Source organism: Acipenser ruthenus, chromosome 23 (genome assembly GCF_902713425.1).
Source record: "Acipenser ruthenus chromosome 23, fAciRut3.2 maternal haplotype, whole genome shotgun sequence".
NCBI classification, from domain to species: domain Eukaryota; kingdom Metazoa; phylum Chordata; class Actinopteri; order Acipenseriformes; family Acipenseridae; genus Acipenser; species Acipenser ruthenus.
Window position 1 is genome coordinate 756,136 of NC_081211.1, and position 13,224 is coordinate 769,359.

At 43.7% G+C, this 13,224-nt stretch overlaps 1 protein-coding gene across 1 annotated transcript in view; it reads left to right on the forward strand.

The window, feature by feature from the left end:
* Nucleotides 1-11,799, forward strand: part of LOC117413055 (collagen alpha-2(VIII) chain-like) — a 38,571-nt gene extending 26,772 nt beyond the window's left edge. Inside the window, exons 2-3 of the mRNA XM_034021782.3 lie at nt 1,011-1,186; nt 7,448-11,799. Coding sequence (XP_033877673.2) covers nt 1,033-1,186; nt 7,448-9,372 — 2,079 coding nt within the window. The 5' untranslated portion in view covers nt 1,011-1,032 and the 3' untranslated portion in view covers nt 9,373-11,799. The remainder of the gene's footprint in view (nt 1-1,010; nt 1,187-7,447) is intronic.
* The last annotated feature ends 1,425 nt before the right edge of the window (nt 11,800-13,224 follow it).

The window sequence follows — 13,224 nt, forward strand, 5'->3', positions numbered from 1 at the left end:
TTTCAGTAATTCAGTTCAGCATCAAACCCACTGCTTCAGTGTCCTTTTATATCTGCCGCTAATAAAATCTAAACTTTTGAAGACTTTTTGAGGGGTGGGGGGGGGGGGGGGGGGGGGTTACAGGCTTGTTCCCAGCTCAAGCGAGATGCCAGATTGGAAGGATTGTGCAGCAGGAGAGTGCGTGGAGTCTGGTTTCCAGTATCTAACCCATCGGGTGGAGGCCTATTGAGATATCAGATCACATTCTCACAGGAAAAATAAATAGCAGCAGTGAAAATGCGAGTTTAGTAGCTTCACACCGGGGGTGCACTGGTTATCTACAGCACACACTCAGTGTGTAAATACACGTAAGTCCCTTAGAAAGGTTTAACACAGTAAAAGCACAGAAAAGTCTAATAGAGTGAAAGCATGGCACAGCATAAGTAAGTGTTGTAAAGCCCAGAGAGGTGTGGAAAAGCATATTAAAAAAAACAAACATGGCCAACCATGGTAAATGTCAGTTTTAGTCACTATTAGCAATCCTACCCTTGCAGGGGATGGCTATCTAAACCTCTCAAACAGGTTGAAAGGGAGAGACTCCCTGGGGTAAATGAATGGCTTAGTGCCTGAATGTCTGCGTTGTACCTGATCCTTCCTTCCCCTGCTCGGGTTGCCATGAGGAGGAGATGACCCTGCCTTCCTGGAGTGCATTACAGAAAGCACCAGGCTGCTGTCTGGAATGGCAGGTTAAGCAAACTGCCCTCCGCATGACACCGGCTCGCTCTGCTGCGGGGTTACAAAAACTTCTCAGGCTTAGGATGGAAGCGGGGAGCTGTTCGTGTGAGACAGACAGAAAGAGCCGGGGTGCTTCTTGCAATGGAAATGTGGGCTGCTTTGCATGATAGATGGGCTGCTGTGAATTACACGGACGTTCCCGATTAACTTCCCAATCTTGCATTTCCGATCATGCCCGTGTTCTGTTCTCACGTGCAGTGCATGTCCCAACCCTTGTGCTCTGTGTGTCTCTACAGGTTTACACCCAAGACCAATGCAATGATGCTGCTACTGCTGCCTGCCTGTCTGCTGCTGGCCCTTGGCACTGTCTCAGGGGGAGGGTACCCCCCACTCCCCCAGATGAAGTACACGCAGCCCATGATGAAGGGGCCTGTGGGACCCCCTTTCCGAGAAGGCAAGGGACAGTACCTCGGTAAGTGGCGGACTGCGGAGCTTCATCGGGGATCTCTGGGATAATTCCCCCTAGCAAAACCCCTTTCTCCAGTGGAATAATGTTCCCAAACTCAGATGTAGGTACAATCCCTTTAAAATTTAACACAGAGATTAGGATGAGAAGGCAAAAAATAGAAGCTGAATAAACGTAAGTTTAAACAGAAGGTAGGAAAGTTTATAAATGCATGGAATAACATACCAGGTAAAATAGTAGCATCCAAAACACTAACAAGACTCCAAAAAACAATCTGCTTCCGTCCTGTTAAATTAGACGGCTTCAATTGAGGGAACTGAACGGCTATCGTTTCTAAATTCTTCTTCTTAAATTCCTAAAAAATAAATAAATAAACCATCCCAAATTGTAAATTATAGTTTTGAAACATCAACAGCCTTTTATTTAGAAGACAAAAATGGAGTTAGCCTTTCTCTGGAGACCTAAATCCAGGACTACTGTATATCTTAAGCTATTGGTGTTTTTCCACGTGTGGTGGAGCAGAGAGCAGAGGGAGTGAGGTGGGTTGTTGAACCTGAGAGGCCTGCTGTGCGAACAGAGAGAAGAGCCTCTGCCTCACTCAGGCAGAGCCACTCCAGCAGCAGGAATGCTGTGTACGCACTGGGAACATTCCCAGAATTCCAGAGCACTCGTGTCTCGGTGGAACAGAGGAAAATACCACAGCCGAATTCCTCGGGTGTCTGGGGAGCAGATCCCAGATCAGATATGGAGAGTGCCAGACAAATTCAGGGAAAACTCAGGGGATCTAAGAAAATCACTATAAATATTAATATTACAATGAATAACAATGGCCCTCGTTGTATTTATCAAAGCTTTAAGCTCCTGGGACCATTTTTATGAAAGAAAACTAGCACTGGTAATGTTTCGGAACTAATGAGTAACAATCACAGTAGCAATTTAGTAATATATATATATATATATATAAACTGAAAACTCACTGTTTTAGTAATTCAATAATCAAGAATTTCCTGGACATCGGTATCGCTCTTTCAACCAAAAAATATTGAATAGCTCTGCTTCTAGTGTTTTACCTTCACTCAAAGTGAATTGTATTAAAAGCCCACTGCAATTGTAGAAAATTATGGCTAAGATTAAGATCAAATAACAATTTCAGAGACTATAAATTACTTAAATATCCAGGAGCCTGGAAAAGTTAAATATAATGAACTGCCGTTTCAAACCTGGCAGGAGAATGTACTGACATTAATCTGAGAGTCAATATAGAATGTTTCTTGAAGGACCTTTGTTAGGAGGCTTTCCAAGAGCCTGCTACATTACAGGAAAGCCTCAAGAAACAGTTTTCTCTTAAAAAAAAGGTTACTGTGGCACACCAAGGCAGAAACAGGGTAAGGTCATGGTAAAGCACAGGCAAGGGTGGTACTTCACAGATAAGTTTGGCAAAGCATATTAAAACCCAATTGTTAACCATGATAAACGTACACCTCAGAATGGCCATTTAAAAAAAAAAAAGCAGCAAGGATCAGGCAAGACATGCAGACCAAATCTTTGTCGTCCCATAAGGATTATACTGGGAGACATGCAGGTTAAAAGCGAGAACACACAAGGGACATACAAAGATAAAGAAGGGTTTCATGCACAAAACATGCCAGGGTTCTTTTGAAAAAAAAAAATTGCAAGGATCATGCATGTTTTGAGCAAGGCGTGCTTGAAATCTTTATCGTTAGCTGTACGACCCATGCACAGTGCTCACTCTAAAGCTGCTTGATCCTAGCATAATCCTGGTGGGATGCCAATGAACTGGGAATGAAGAAGTTTGACGGGTCTTTGTTTCTGGGGCTGTGTGATTTATGAGCTGCTCCGTCGTTGAGGAGAGGTGCTCGCTTGCAGACTCAGACTCTGATGCTCCACGGGTTGCTGTCTTGGCAGAGTGTCCAGACTGCAGAAGCAGAGGTGTGTGGAGAGAGGGAGAGGGAGAGAGAGAGGGAGATAGAGTGATCTACTGAATCAGAGCGATGGTGATGAGAAACGCACGTTCACTGTGCATATTCACCACTGCATGTGTGTGAGTGTGTGTGTGCCCTTGCAGTTTACTGCAGGCACCACGGTCAAAGCATAGCAAAGAGAAGTATATATAAAATCAAGGCAAAGCACAGGACAAGACAAGGCTCAATCACATGCCATGGTTAAAGAAGATGAATGCACCCATACTGTGCAAATGTAACCTTTATCTTTATAAGGGTAGTGCGAACAGCTGGCATTAGGTGCCCACTATTTCTCCTTCAGAAAGATGAGAGAGGGCTGGTCCCATGAGACACAGCGATTGTGCGTCCCTTTCAATCTTGAGAAGCCTCAATGCAGCCCCGCTTCCAGGGGACCGATGAATGGAAAATGCCATGTGTCACCCCTTGTTTTTTTGGAAGTTGCTGTGGTGATTTGCTAGTGAAAGCCCAGGGTAAATTAAAGTCAGCGAACGACCCACATCCCTGGCACTAAATGGTGCATGAGCGCGTGATTTATTGAGTGGCCAAGACCAATGGAAGCTGTTTCAATGGCTCTCTGGAATTGTATTTTCCTGCATTTTCCAGTTGTAATTTTCTGCTGAATTCCTGGCCTTTGAGCAGCTTATATAATCAAAGTGGGGCTGTGGGATTCTTTGTTTCAGGGCTGGGGGTGCACAGAACACAGACCTATTTATCAAGGTCTACACACGATTTCCACCGCTTTGAAAACCAGAACAAAACTGTTAATGTTACAGAAATAGTAACTCAAAAGGTTCCATGTAGGTTTTGACTGAAGAAACCATTCAAAGTTTATTATCGAAATAAGTTAATCTTTGGCAGCAATATTTTGTTCCATGTATGCTCAGCTATGCTAATTTAAACATTAACAGTTAGACGTTACCATAGCCAGCACTGCACCTGAATCGCCCTCTGACCATCGTAGCACACAACCTTATAGGCTCATTAATCCTAGCCTTTTCCCCAAACAGAGGCTGACCCTAGTAAAAGCATAGCAAAGTGTCAAAAAGCATAGTGTAGCCATGGTGAAGCATAAGCAAGCATCGTGAGCCGAGAGAGATATGGTAGAGCACATACAAAAAAAACAATATAACAAACCACGGTAATCTGAGGTACAAGCATAGCCTAACCATAGGAAAAGCACTGGAAAACTGCAAAATGACCATGGTATACTTTAATAAGGCAAGTCCTTCACACATCACACACAATCCGTGTTGTTACTGTTGGCTTTATTATTGCAGTTTGCAGTACAAAAAGACACAGCTACATTTACTGGATATTAATGCAGCTGTAATGTGTTGAGAATACCGCAGGTGGCTAGAAAAACTAAGAGTCAACAGAATGCAAGCAGCTCCAACGCAATGTCTATACCACCACCTGCTGGTCCAACATGACAGCCATGCTCTCTGTAATAAAATTGCTAAGTTTTGGGCCAGTCTTTAAATCCGTCTTCTGAAAGCCTCCTGCATGCAGCCCAGCCTCGCTTTGCTGACAGACCCTCGACTGGAATGAAAAGCTACTTCTTGGCCTCCTGGTGTTTGGTATCCAATGGAGGGAAATTTTTAAAGCCGATGGCATTCAGCAGAGACACGCCAGAGAGCTGAGATCCAAAAACCATAGACGGTAATACAATATTTCATCTGGGTTTATTTTAAAACAAAAAAAAAAAGAAAAAGAAAGAAAGAACTTTCTCTTTTTTCATCATGCCAAACCAAAGACATTTTTGTTCATTCACTCAATACTTTTCAGGAACAACTTCATTGACCACAAGGAGAAGCAAGCTTTTAGTTGACACCCAGATTCATTATAGCGTGGGCACTGTCTGTCTGTCTGTCTGTCTGTCTGTCTGTCTGTCTGTCTGTCTGTCTGTCTGCATGAAGCATTTTTACACTGGGGTTGTAAATCGAATATTTAACCCTGCAGTCGTCAGAGATTAGCGTTAGCTAACTTATTCTATGAAGTGATGTTAATAAGTGAGTCTATAACTCACCACCTGGGGGGAAGAAAATCAGACTAGAGTTCAAGAGAGTGGTAGATCTGCCTCTGTTTAGATCCATACAATAGTCTTACTGTATGTTCACTTTGAAGGGAAGTTGAATTAGAAGTGTCTGCAGATGTCTGATTCAGACCAAGCAGTGTGTGGGTATCCCCTGGAGAGAGAGAGAGAGAGAGAGAGAGAGAGAGAGAGAGAGAGAGAGAGAGAGAGAGAGAGAGAGAGAGAGAGAGAGAGAGAGAGAGCTGTGTTACAAGCAGACCCACATTACCAGCAAGATGAAAACATCAAGCAGTGTTTATCACAGTGTGGAGGAACTCTGGTAATGACTATAAAAGCTTAGCGAGGGGTCTCATACAGACATAACCTGCAGCAATTACCCGCGCAGGCAGCTACTGTGTGTGGTGCAACTATGTCACAGCAGCCTGTTTTTGACGTTCAAATAGCTGGATTCCTCGCAGGCGAGTTGTGTAATAATGTCATCAACAGAAAATCTATATGCAATCTGTCCCCCTGTCTATCTGACCTGACCTTTGCAGAAAAAAAAAAGATGACTGTCTTTGATCAATTCCGAAACTTACATGAAGGTTCTGTTTTGGTCAAAGGTTCCGAGAATTATATTTGGGCTGCACTTTGATATCAACATATACAACATGTACAACTGGGGCCCTCTTGTGGATATGTGTAGTCAAAGCAGTGAATATATATAAACTGTGTAAAGTGCTTTGAGATGTGCAGGTCTGCACATGATAAGGCGCTATATATAAATCGAAGTTGTTGTTGTTGTTGTAACTAGCTATGAGGACACTGTTGGTTTGCCGTGTAACATAGATTTGGAGGCTGAATAGTAAATACCAAGCAGTCATATAAATACTGACAGCTAGAGCTTGCAACCTAAGTCTGACCTGGGTAGAATGTCAGCTCTGGTTACGACGGTTGAGTCTAGCAATATGTTTTGCATCTTCTTAATATTGGCTAGCTGGAGGCTGGGAATAGTATTGCACTCAGAGTCAGTTTGACCCTCCACAGATACAGTCAGACAGTGTGGCAGTCCAGCTCTGGCAGTCGGGAATTAAATATTGGTGTAATATGGGTTGAGTGACCAGAAGATGGCTGTAGAGGTTCCGGTTGGATCTCTAGGGAGAGCAAATCTAAATTAAAAAACTGTTTACAGCTAGTTTACGAACAAGTTAACACAAGTTGCTCCTTTTGTGTCAAGAATATAACATCAGCTAGGAACCACTTGACGTCAATTTGGGGGAGAGGCTGGAGCATGAACCCAGCAGGCCCCCTTGATCACAGACAGGCTGCACAAAGCATAATGCCTCACAGTCATTCGAAGTTCACCAGGCTTCTAGCGTAACAAACAACAGCCATTGCTCAGTAGCAAACAGTGCAGATCTCCAAATAGCTAGCTGTGTACAATAAACAATGCATTTAAGTTTAAAAAAAAAAAAAAAAAAAAAAAAGCATATGTTTCCTATCTCCTAATCAGCAGACGCGGTCTCATGTAAAATTACAAGCATGTGCGCAGTGATTGTGAAACACAATGATGATTCTTTGACACGGCAGTTTAGTCTACACAGCAGCCAGGGAAGTTTTAGCAGGTTCCTGTGGACGCTCAGAATGATTCATTGCGACAGCCCCAGGTACATTTCAATGATGAGGTCACAGTGCTTCTGTGATTCAAATCCTTTTCTACCACAGAAAGGTTTCGCGGTCTGTAGTTTCTTACCTGGTGCATGTTCAGTAGAATGGAAAAGGGTTCAAAGCAATGGATTATTCTTTCACCCACGTGTCTTGTTTGGTTCCCGATTCTTGTCTCGTTTCTGTTTTTTATCACATCACTGAACTCTGCAAGAGTCCGCCACAAGCCTTGCTCCTAAAATCAATGACATGGGACCTTAGTTCATTATCCCGCAAGGGCTTTTTGCATCGTCAAGGTTTGATTAAAAGACTAACTTGATTATTAGTCCCACCTTCCACACCTGTGTGAGTGCTAATAAACAATGGTTTAAATTGTTTTCTTACCTCTTTATGAAGCTGTGACTGTTGTAGTTCTTCAGTGTTTTTCTTTAGTTGTTTTAATAACTGCTGCACACTGGTAACTTTGTCGTAGGTCACATGGCCTTATTGCTGCTGTACTATTGGAGTGAGTGGAGCGTGTACGGTGTTGTGGTTAAGACATCACTTTGCTGTCTGGGTAATTAAGACAGACCAACTCAATGTTTTTTTTTTTTTTTCTCTTGCCCCTAGACATGCCCCCAGTCCTCCCAATGGGTGAGCCCGGACCACCAGGAAAACCAGGACCAAGGGGCCCTCAAGGGCCTCCCGGAATGCCAGGGAAGCCAGGAGTCGGAAAACCAGGGCACAACGGACAGCAGGGTCCCGTGGGACCGCCAGGATTCCCCGGAATAGGAAAGCCGGGATTGCCCGGCCTCCCGGGGAAGGCAGGTGGGAAGGGGATGCCGGGACCCAAAGGAGAAGGGGGCCTCAGAGGAGAACTCGGGCCTAGAGGCTTACCCGGGCAACCTGGCCTTCCAGGTCCAGTCGGTCTGTCTCTGAACGGCAAGCCTGGACTTCAGGGTGTCAGAGGAAGCCCAGGGTTGACAGGGGAGCCAGGACATAAAGGGCTCCCGGGGGGCCCCGGAGAGCGTGGACCTAAGGGGGAAAGTGGAAACGGCAATCCAGGTTTACCGGGGGCGAGAGGTCCAGTTGGTCCGCCTGGTCCAGCAGGACTCTCTGGCCCGCCAGGGCTCGGCAAGCCAGGGCTGAATGGGCTTCCAGGACCAGGTGGGCTCAATGGAGAGAAGGGGAATCCAGGAGAACCAGGCGCACCAGGGAAGCAAGGAGATCAGGGGCCACGGGGGCCCCCAGGAGTAGACGGGGTGGGGAAACCTGGTTTAGATGGACTTCCAGGCATGCCAGGGCCACAGGGGCCAAAAGGTGAGCTCGGGAACGGAGGGGCTCCTGGATTCCCAGGGGCCCCTGGCTATGGCAAGCCAGGGTTGCAAGGCATGAAAGGAGATAAGGGCCCCAGTGGCATTCCAGGACTACCAGGGGACAAGGGGGAATCAGGGATGGATGGACTGCCAGGAGAGATGGGCCAAGAAGGAATTCAGGGGCCCCCAGGAATACCGGGCCACATGGGGCTCCCAGGGAAGTACGGACTCCCTGGTCTAAAAGGAGATATTGGCCCTGCTGGGCCGCCAGGGGCCCCCGGCATCCTAGGCAATCAAGGCCCCAATGGCCTTCCAGGAAAACCTGGGGTTCCAGGAGAAAGAGGATTATCGGGCCCTCATGGACCACCAGGGAAAAGTGGACCTAAAGGAGAACCTGGACATTTCGGTCTTCCAGGGGCCCCTGGGTTATCAGGTGCGCCTGGGACCAAAGGACAACCAGGGAGCACTGGCTCCCCGGGGCCGAGAGGCATTTCCGGCATCCCGGGTATCCAGGGCCCAACTGGTCCAATTGGTCCCCAAGGAATCCCAGGACTAAAGGGGGAGCATGGCCTTCCTGGCCTCCCAGGGGAGGGAAAACTGGGTCAAAAAGGAGCTCCGGGGCCCATGGGTCCCCCCGGCAAGGAAGGTGAAGCCGGGCTCAACGGCCGTCCCGGACCCCCAGGGCCGCCAGGTCCTCCCGGCCCGCCAGGAGCCTTCATCAACGGAGAGGACACCAGCATCGCCGGGCTGCACCTCCCGGATGGCGGGGTGGAGGGCGCCTCGGTGCCGGGGGGTGGGAAGCCGGCGAAACCGCAGTACGGCCGGGGTGAGCTGTCAGCCCAAGTGGCTCCAGCCTTCACCGCCATCCTGTCGACCCCCTTCCCCCCCTCCGGGATGCCCATCAAGTTCGACAGGACTTTGTACAACGGCCTCAACGCCTACAACCCCGCCACCGGAATGTTCACCAGCCCTGTTTCAGGAATCTATTACTTCTCTTACCACGTCCACGTAAAAGGAACGAACGTCTGGGTGGCTCTGTACAAGAACAATGTGCCGGCCACATACACCTACGACGAGTACAAGAAAGGCTACATGGACCAGGCTTCGGGCAGCGCCGTCCTGGAACTGAAGGAGAACGATCAGGTGTGGATGCAGATGCCTTCGGACCAGGCTAACGGAATATATTCCACCGAGTACATCCACTCATCCTTCTCAGGGTTCCTGCTCTGTCCTACATAACAGCTGTTCACAGGGGGCATCGCCTTGGAAGCCATAGATCTGAAATAACAACAACAAAAAATACAACTTAACTGCTTGAAATAAATGAAGAGCAGGAGAGCAGAGCAGAGCTGGAAAGAGAGCCAGTACTGTTTTTACACGGCTCTTTCCAGTGTTCTTTTTTTTTTTTTTAGCGGATACAATTATTTGTTTTTAATTCATGTCATTTCATTTCATTTTTTTAATTATTATTATTATTATTATTATTATTATTATTATTATTATTATTATTAATATGTTATTTCATTTTGGAATCAGCCTATTCATTATATTCCTTCCCTTGTTACTGCATGCCTTTGTTATGTATTTAAGACACCAGCGTATGCTGCAGGCGACTAAACTGTCGACAGGGAGGACTAAAAAGATTGATGGTAGTGTCCCAAACATTTGGATTATAGTCTGCCAACTTCCAAAGGACTTGAATTAATTTTCAATCACTGGCAACCCATGCCAAGCTCCACAACAGAACCTAGTGCACAACTGATAAGAACACGGTATGCTTGAGTTACCCTGCCATACGTGTGTTAATGTTAAAAAAAAAGGGACGTTGTAAGGGGTTGAAAATATATTTTCCCATTGGTTGAAATTATTAGTCCCGCCCCAGGCCTCTTCAGATTGGTCCAATTGTTCAGAGATTCTACTTGTGCATCCATGCATATTTACTGCGGTGAACTTTTATAAGGGACCAACAAAGCATGAAATGATGCTTCACTTTATTTCAATGTGTGTCTTTTTCTTGTTTGGGGTTCAAGCTGTTATTTTAAATGTGCAGACATGTGTTGCATTACTGGTGAGAATGAGTGAGTTTACAGGCTGCAGAACTCATTTTTTACATTTGACAGTCGCATACGTTTAATAAACTAGTGTGATTACCACTGTATCTCAGCCCTGTTTGATTAATATTATTAATCCAGGCCACCTGAGCTCTACTGGCATTCAGTATATGTTGCATAACATGGCTTAAGAGAAGAAAAAAAAAACTTCCATTGTGATCCTTTATATGCGATCCCAAGACATGTCTAACTGATGCTGTACTAATACACTGATATCAGTGACAGCTATGCATTAAAAAGTAACCAGAGAAGGACGGGGTTGCAAAATAAGATATTATACTACAGGAAGCACTTACTTGAATAAATGAAAAATAGATTGCAATGGTCATCACTCTGGCAATGTATTATTGCTTCCTGTAAGTTCTTGATAAGCAACAGAGTGGTTACACAATAAAGAAAAAAAGATTTGTTTTTTGCCTGTATTATATCATGCATAACTTTGAACATTTAACCACAAACCCCTTTAGTTTAGTAGTTTTAATGCATGCCGTCTCTATACAAGCACTGTCAAGGGATCAAACCATTCTATGCTGTTCACCATTGGACTGCACCTGCCAAGATTGTTCCACCGCACAGCACAGACAAATATATGCATGTTAGCAATGCAGCTTCATTAAGACCCAAGAACAACAGATAACGGAGAACTCTGTGTTAAGTAAAGCTACTGTAGTTTAATGCCATGCACTGTCACATCTTTTTGTTCCTTGGTTTTTGCTTGCAATGGCCATAGTTTTTGCAAATGCTGCGACCCACATTTATTAACCATTGTTCTACTTTCTCATTAATATCTGTGATATTCTTCTTCTTAAAAAGTTTTAAACATATTTCTTAATATTGTGTACTGCTCTTTCTTGTGTCTGTCCTAGAACACTGCAAGGCGTGTTATTGTTATTTATAATGCCATTTTGCTTTACATTAATTCATTTTTTCTAATGTACTTTAGATATCATGTCATACATTTAACCATTTTCTTGAATTTAAGTGTCATAAAAAAAGAACGCAATGCATTAGCATCGTGGTACATGGTGCTGAAATGCATGAAACTGTATGTCACATGTACCTATGAAAAAGGGTTATTGAAAGCAGTGTATCTGTAGACTACTTTAAAAAATGCAACCAATAAAAAAGTGCCTTTTTTAGACCTTGAAGGAATGTAATGTTTCTGAATCTTAGTTGACAGCATTCAAAGTAGTGTTTACTTCTGTTTTAATTCTCCCTATTTACATGAATAAAGTGTCTTTCTTTCCTAGGAATAGGAGTTAGGATTTATATAAAGGAACATAATTCAATGCCATGTTTCTTAAAGAATTGCCTTTGTGTATATACTTTTTTTTTTAATTAAGTTTGTAGGAAACTGTAAGGTTTTTTTTTTTTGTTTTGTTTTGTTTGTTGTAAATACCTATTACCTGAGCTGCCTGTAATATGAAGTGGGTTTAAAATGCACTCCTTTGTTTAATTGTGATTGAAAATAAAACTGAGGTGTTTCTGTCAAAAACTAAAACTACATTACTTGATTGTATTGATACAACATAAATAAAACACTTTCTTGTACAAATGTGTTCTATATTATTATTATTATTATTATTATTATTATTATTATTATTATTATTATTGACAAAGCTTTTATGTTACAACAAGCTACAAAGTTTAGCAGTCTTAAACTTAAATTTACTTCTGCATCTTTAAAGGGGAAAAAAGGTTCAGCACATCGAAGTAGATGATGTGCAAGTTCACAAAGCTGAAGCATTTACTTCTGAACCATGAAACCAGTCTGGAAAACTCAACCACATCTCGTTCCCACTGCCAGTATCAAACAGGGGCTGCAGCTGATTCTATCTGCAATCTACAATCCCATCTGCAACCGGGTATTGCACAAAAGTCAAAGATCACCTATATGTAGAATTCTTAAGTATAATTAATGAATTCACTCATTCATCAGCCTCCAGTATTTCCCCGATAGTGTAATACAGGTATATTCACAGCCATCATATTTCTCTGTGCAGTCAGAGATTTCAAACCTGCCTCTTGTGTCCAGTGCATTGGACGCTCATCAGATAACTTCCACCACCAGCAATGGAGACAACGAGTTCAGCCAGCATGCAATCCTATACTTCTTTCCCTCTATCGAAGGAGGCAATTTATTTATAGCAGGAAATCATGCCAGTTATCAGTCTTAGCAGCAGTAGGAAGTTATAAATGAACTCTTAAAGCTATATAAAAAGGGGCTAGCCTCTTCTCCATGAGGTTCTTCTCTAAAGATCAAGTTTACAAGAAACATGTGCACATATTTTCACTGTTTTCCCATAAGATGAAAAACTTCTGCAATATAACCATATAAAAATGCAGGCTGTAATAACACACATGACCCCCGACCACAGTTAAAACATTACAGGTGACAATGCCATTAAAACGAGTCACTGCAGCTCACACACACTCAGCAGAGCATCCCAAAACACATTGCAATGCACTGGTTCATTCAACAAAGTGTTACCGTTTCTCAAGATATAGCCTACAGTTGCTCAGCCAATCAAGTTTCAATACCGTTGACAGGTTTTGCTGAGACTGACTGAAAATAAGAGAAGAACGTGATGTATGCCCGTCTTGTTGAACGTCACAGAGCACACGAAATTCTTAATGCAATTACTTTATTTCTCCTCCAGGTGGCAGTCAAAAACATCTGTTTCATTGGCAAACAGTACTGTAGTGAGAGTTTTTCTGGCAGTGTACACAATTTGGGGACAAATAGTATTTTGGTCGTGATTTGATTATTCCATACGCATGAATTTCAATTTACCCCCGAATTGAAACTGGTGGATTGAGCACAGCAGCTGAACGAAGATGGCTTAAGTTTAATATTAAACCCCAGATTAGCTAAATAAATAATTAAACAACCATAAGCGTGTTCATTCTACAGGTCGTGTGAAAAGGTGTCAGGATAACTTACTAATGATTGAACAATCATTATCAATTGCCTACCAGG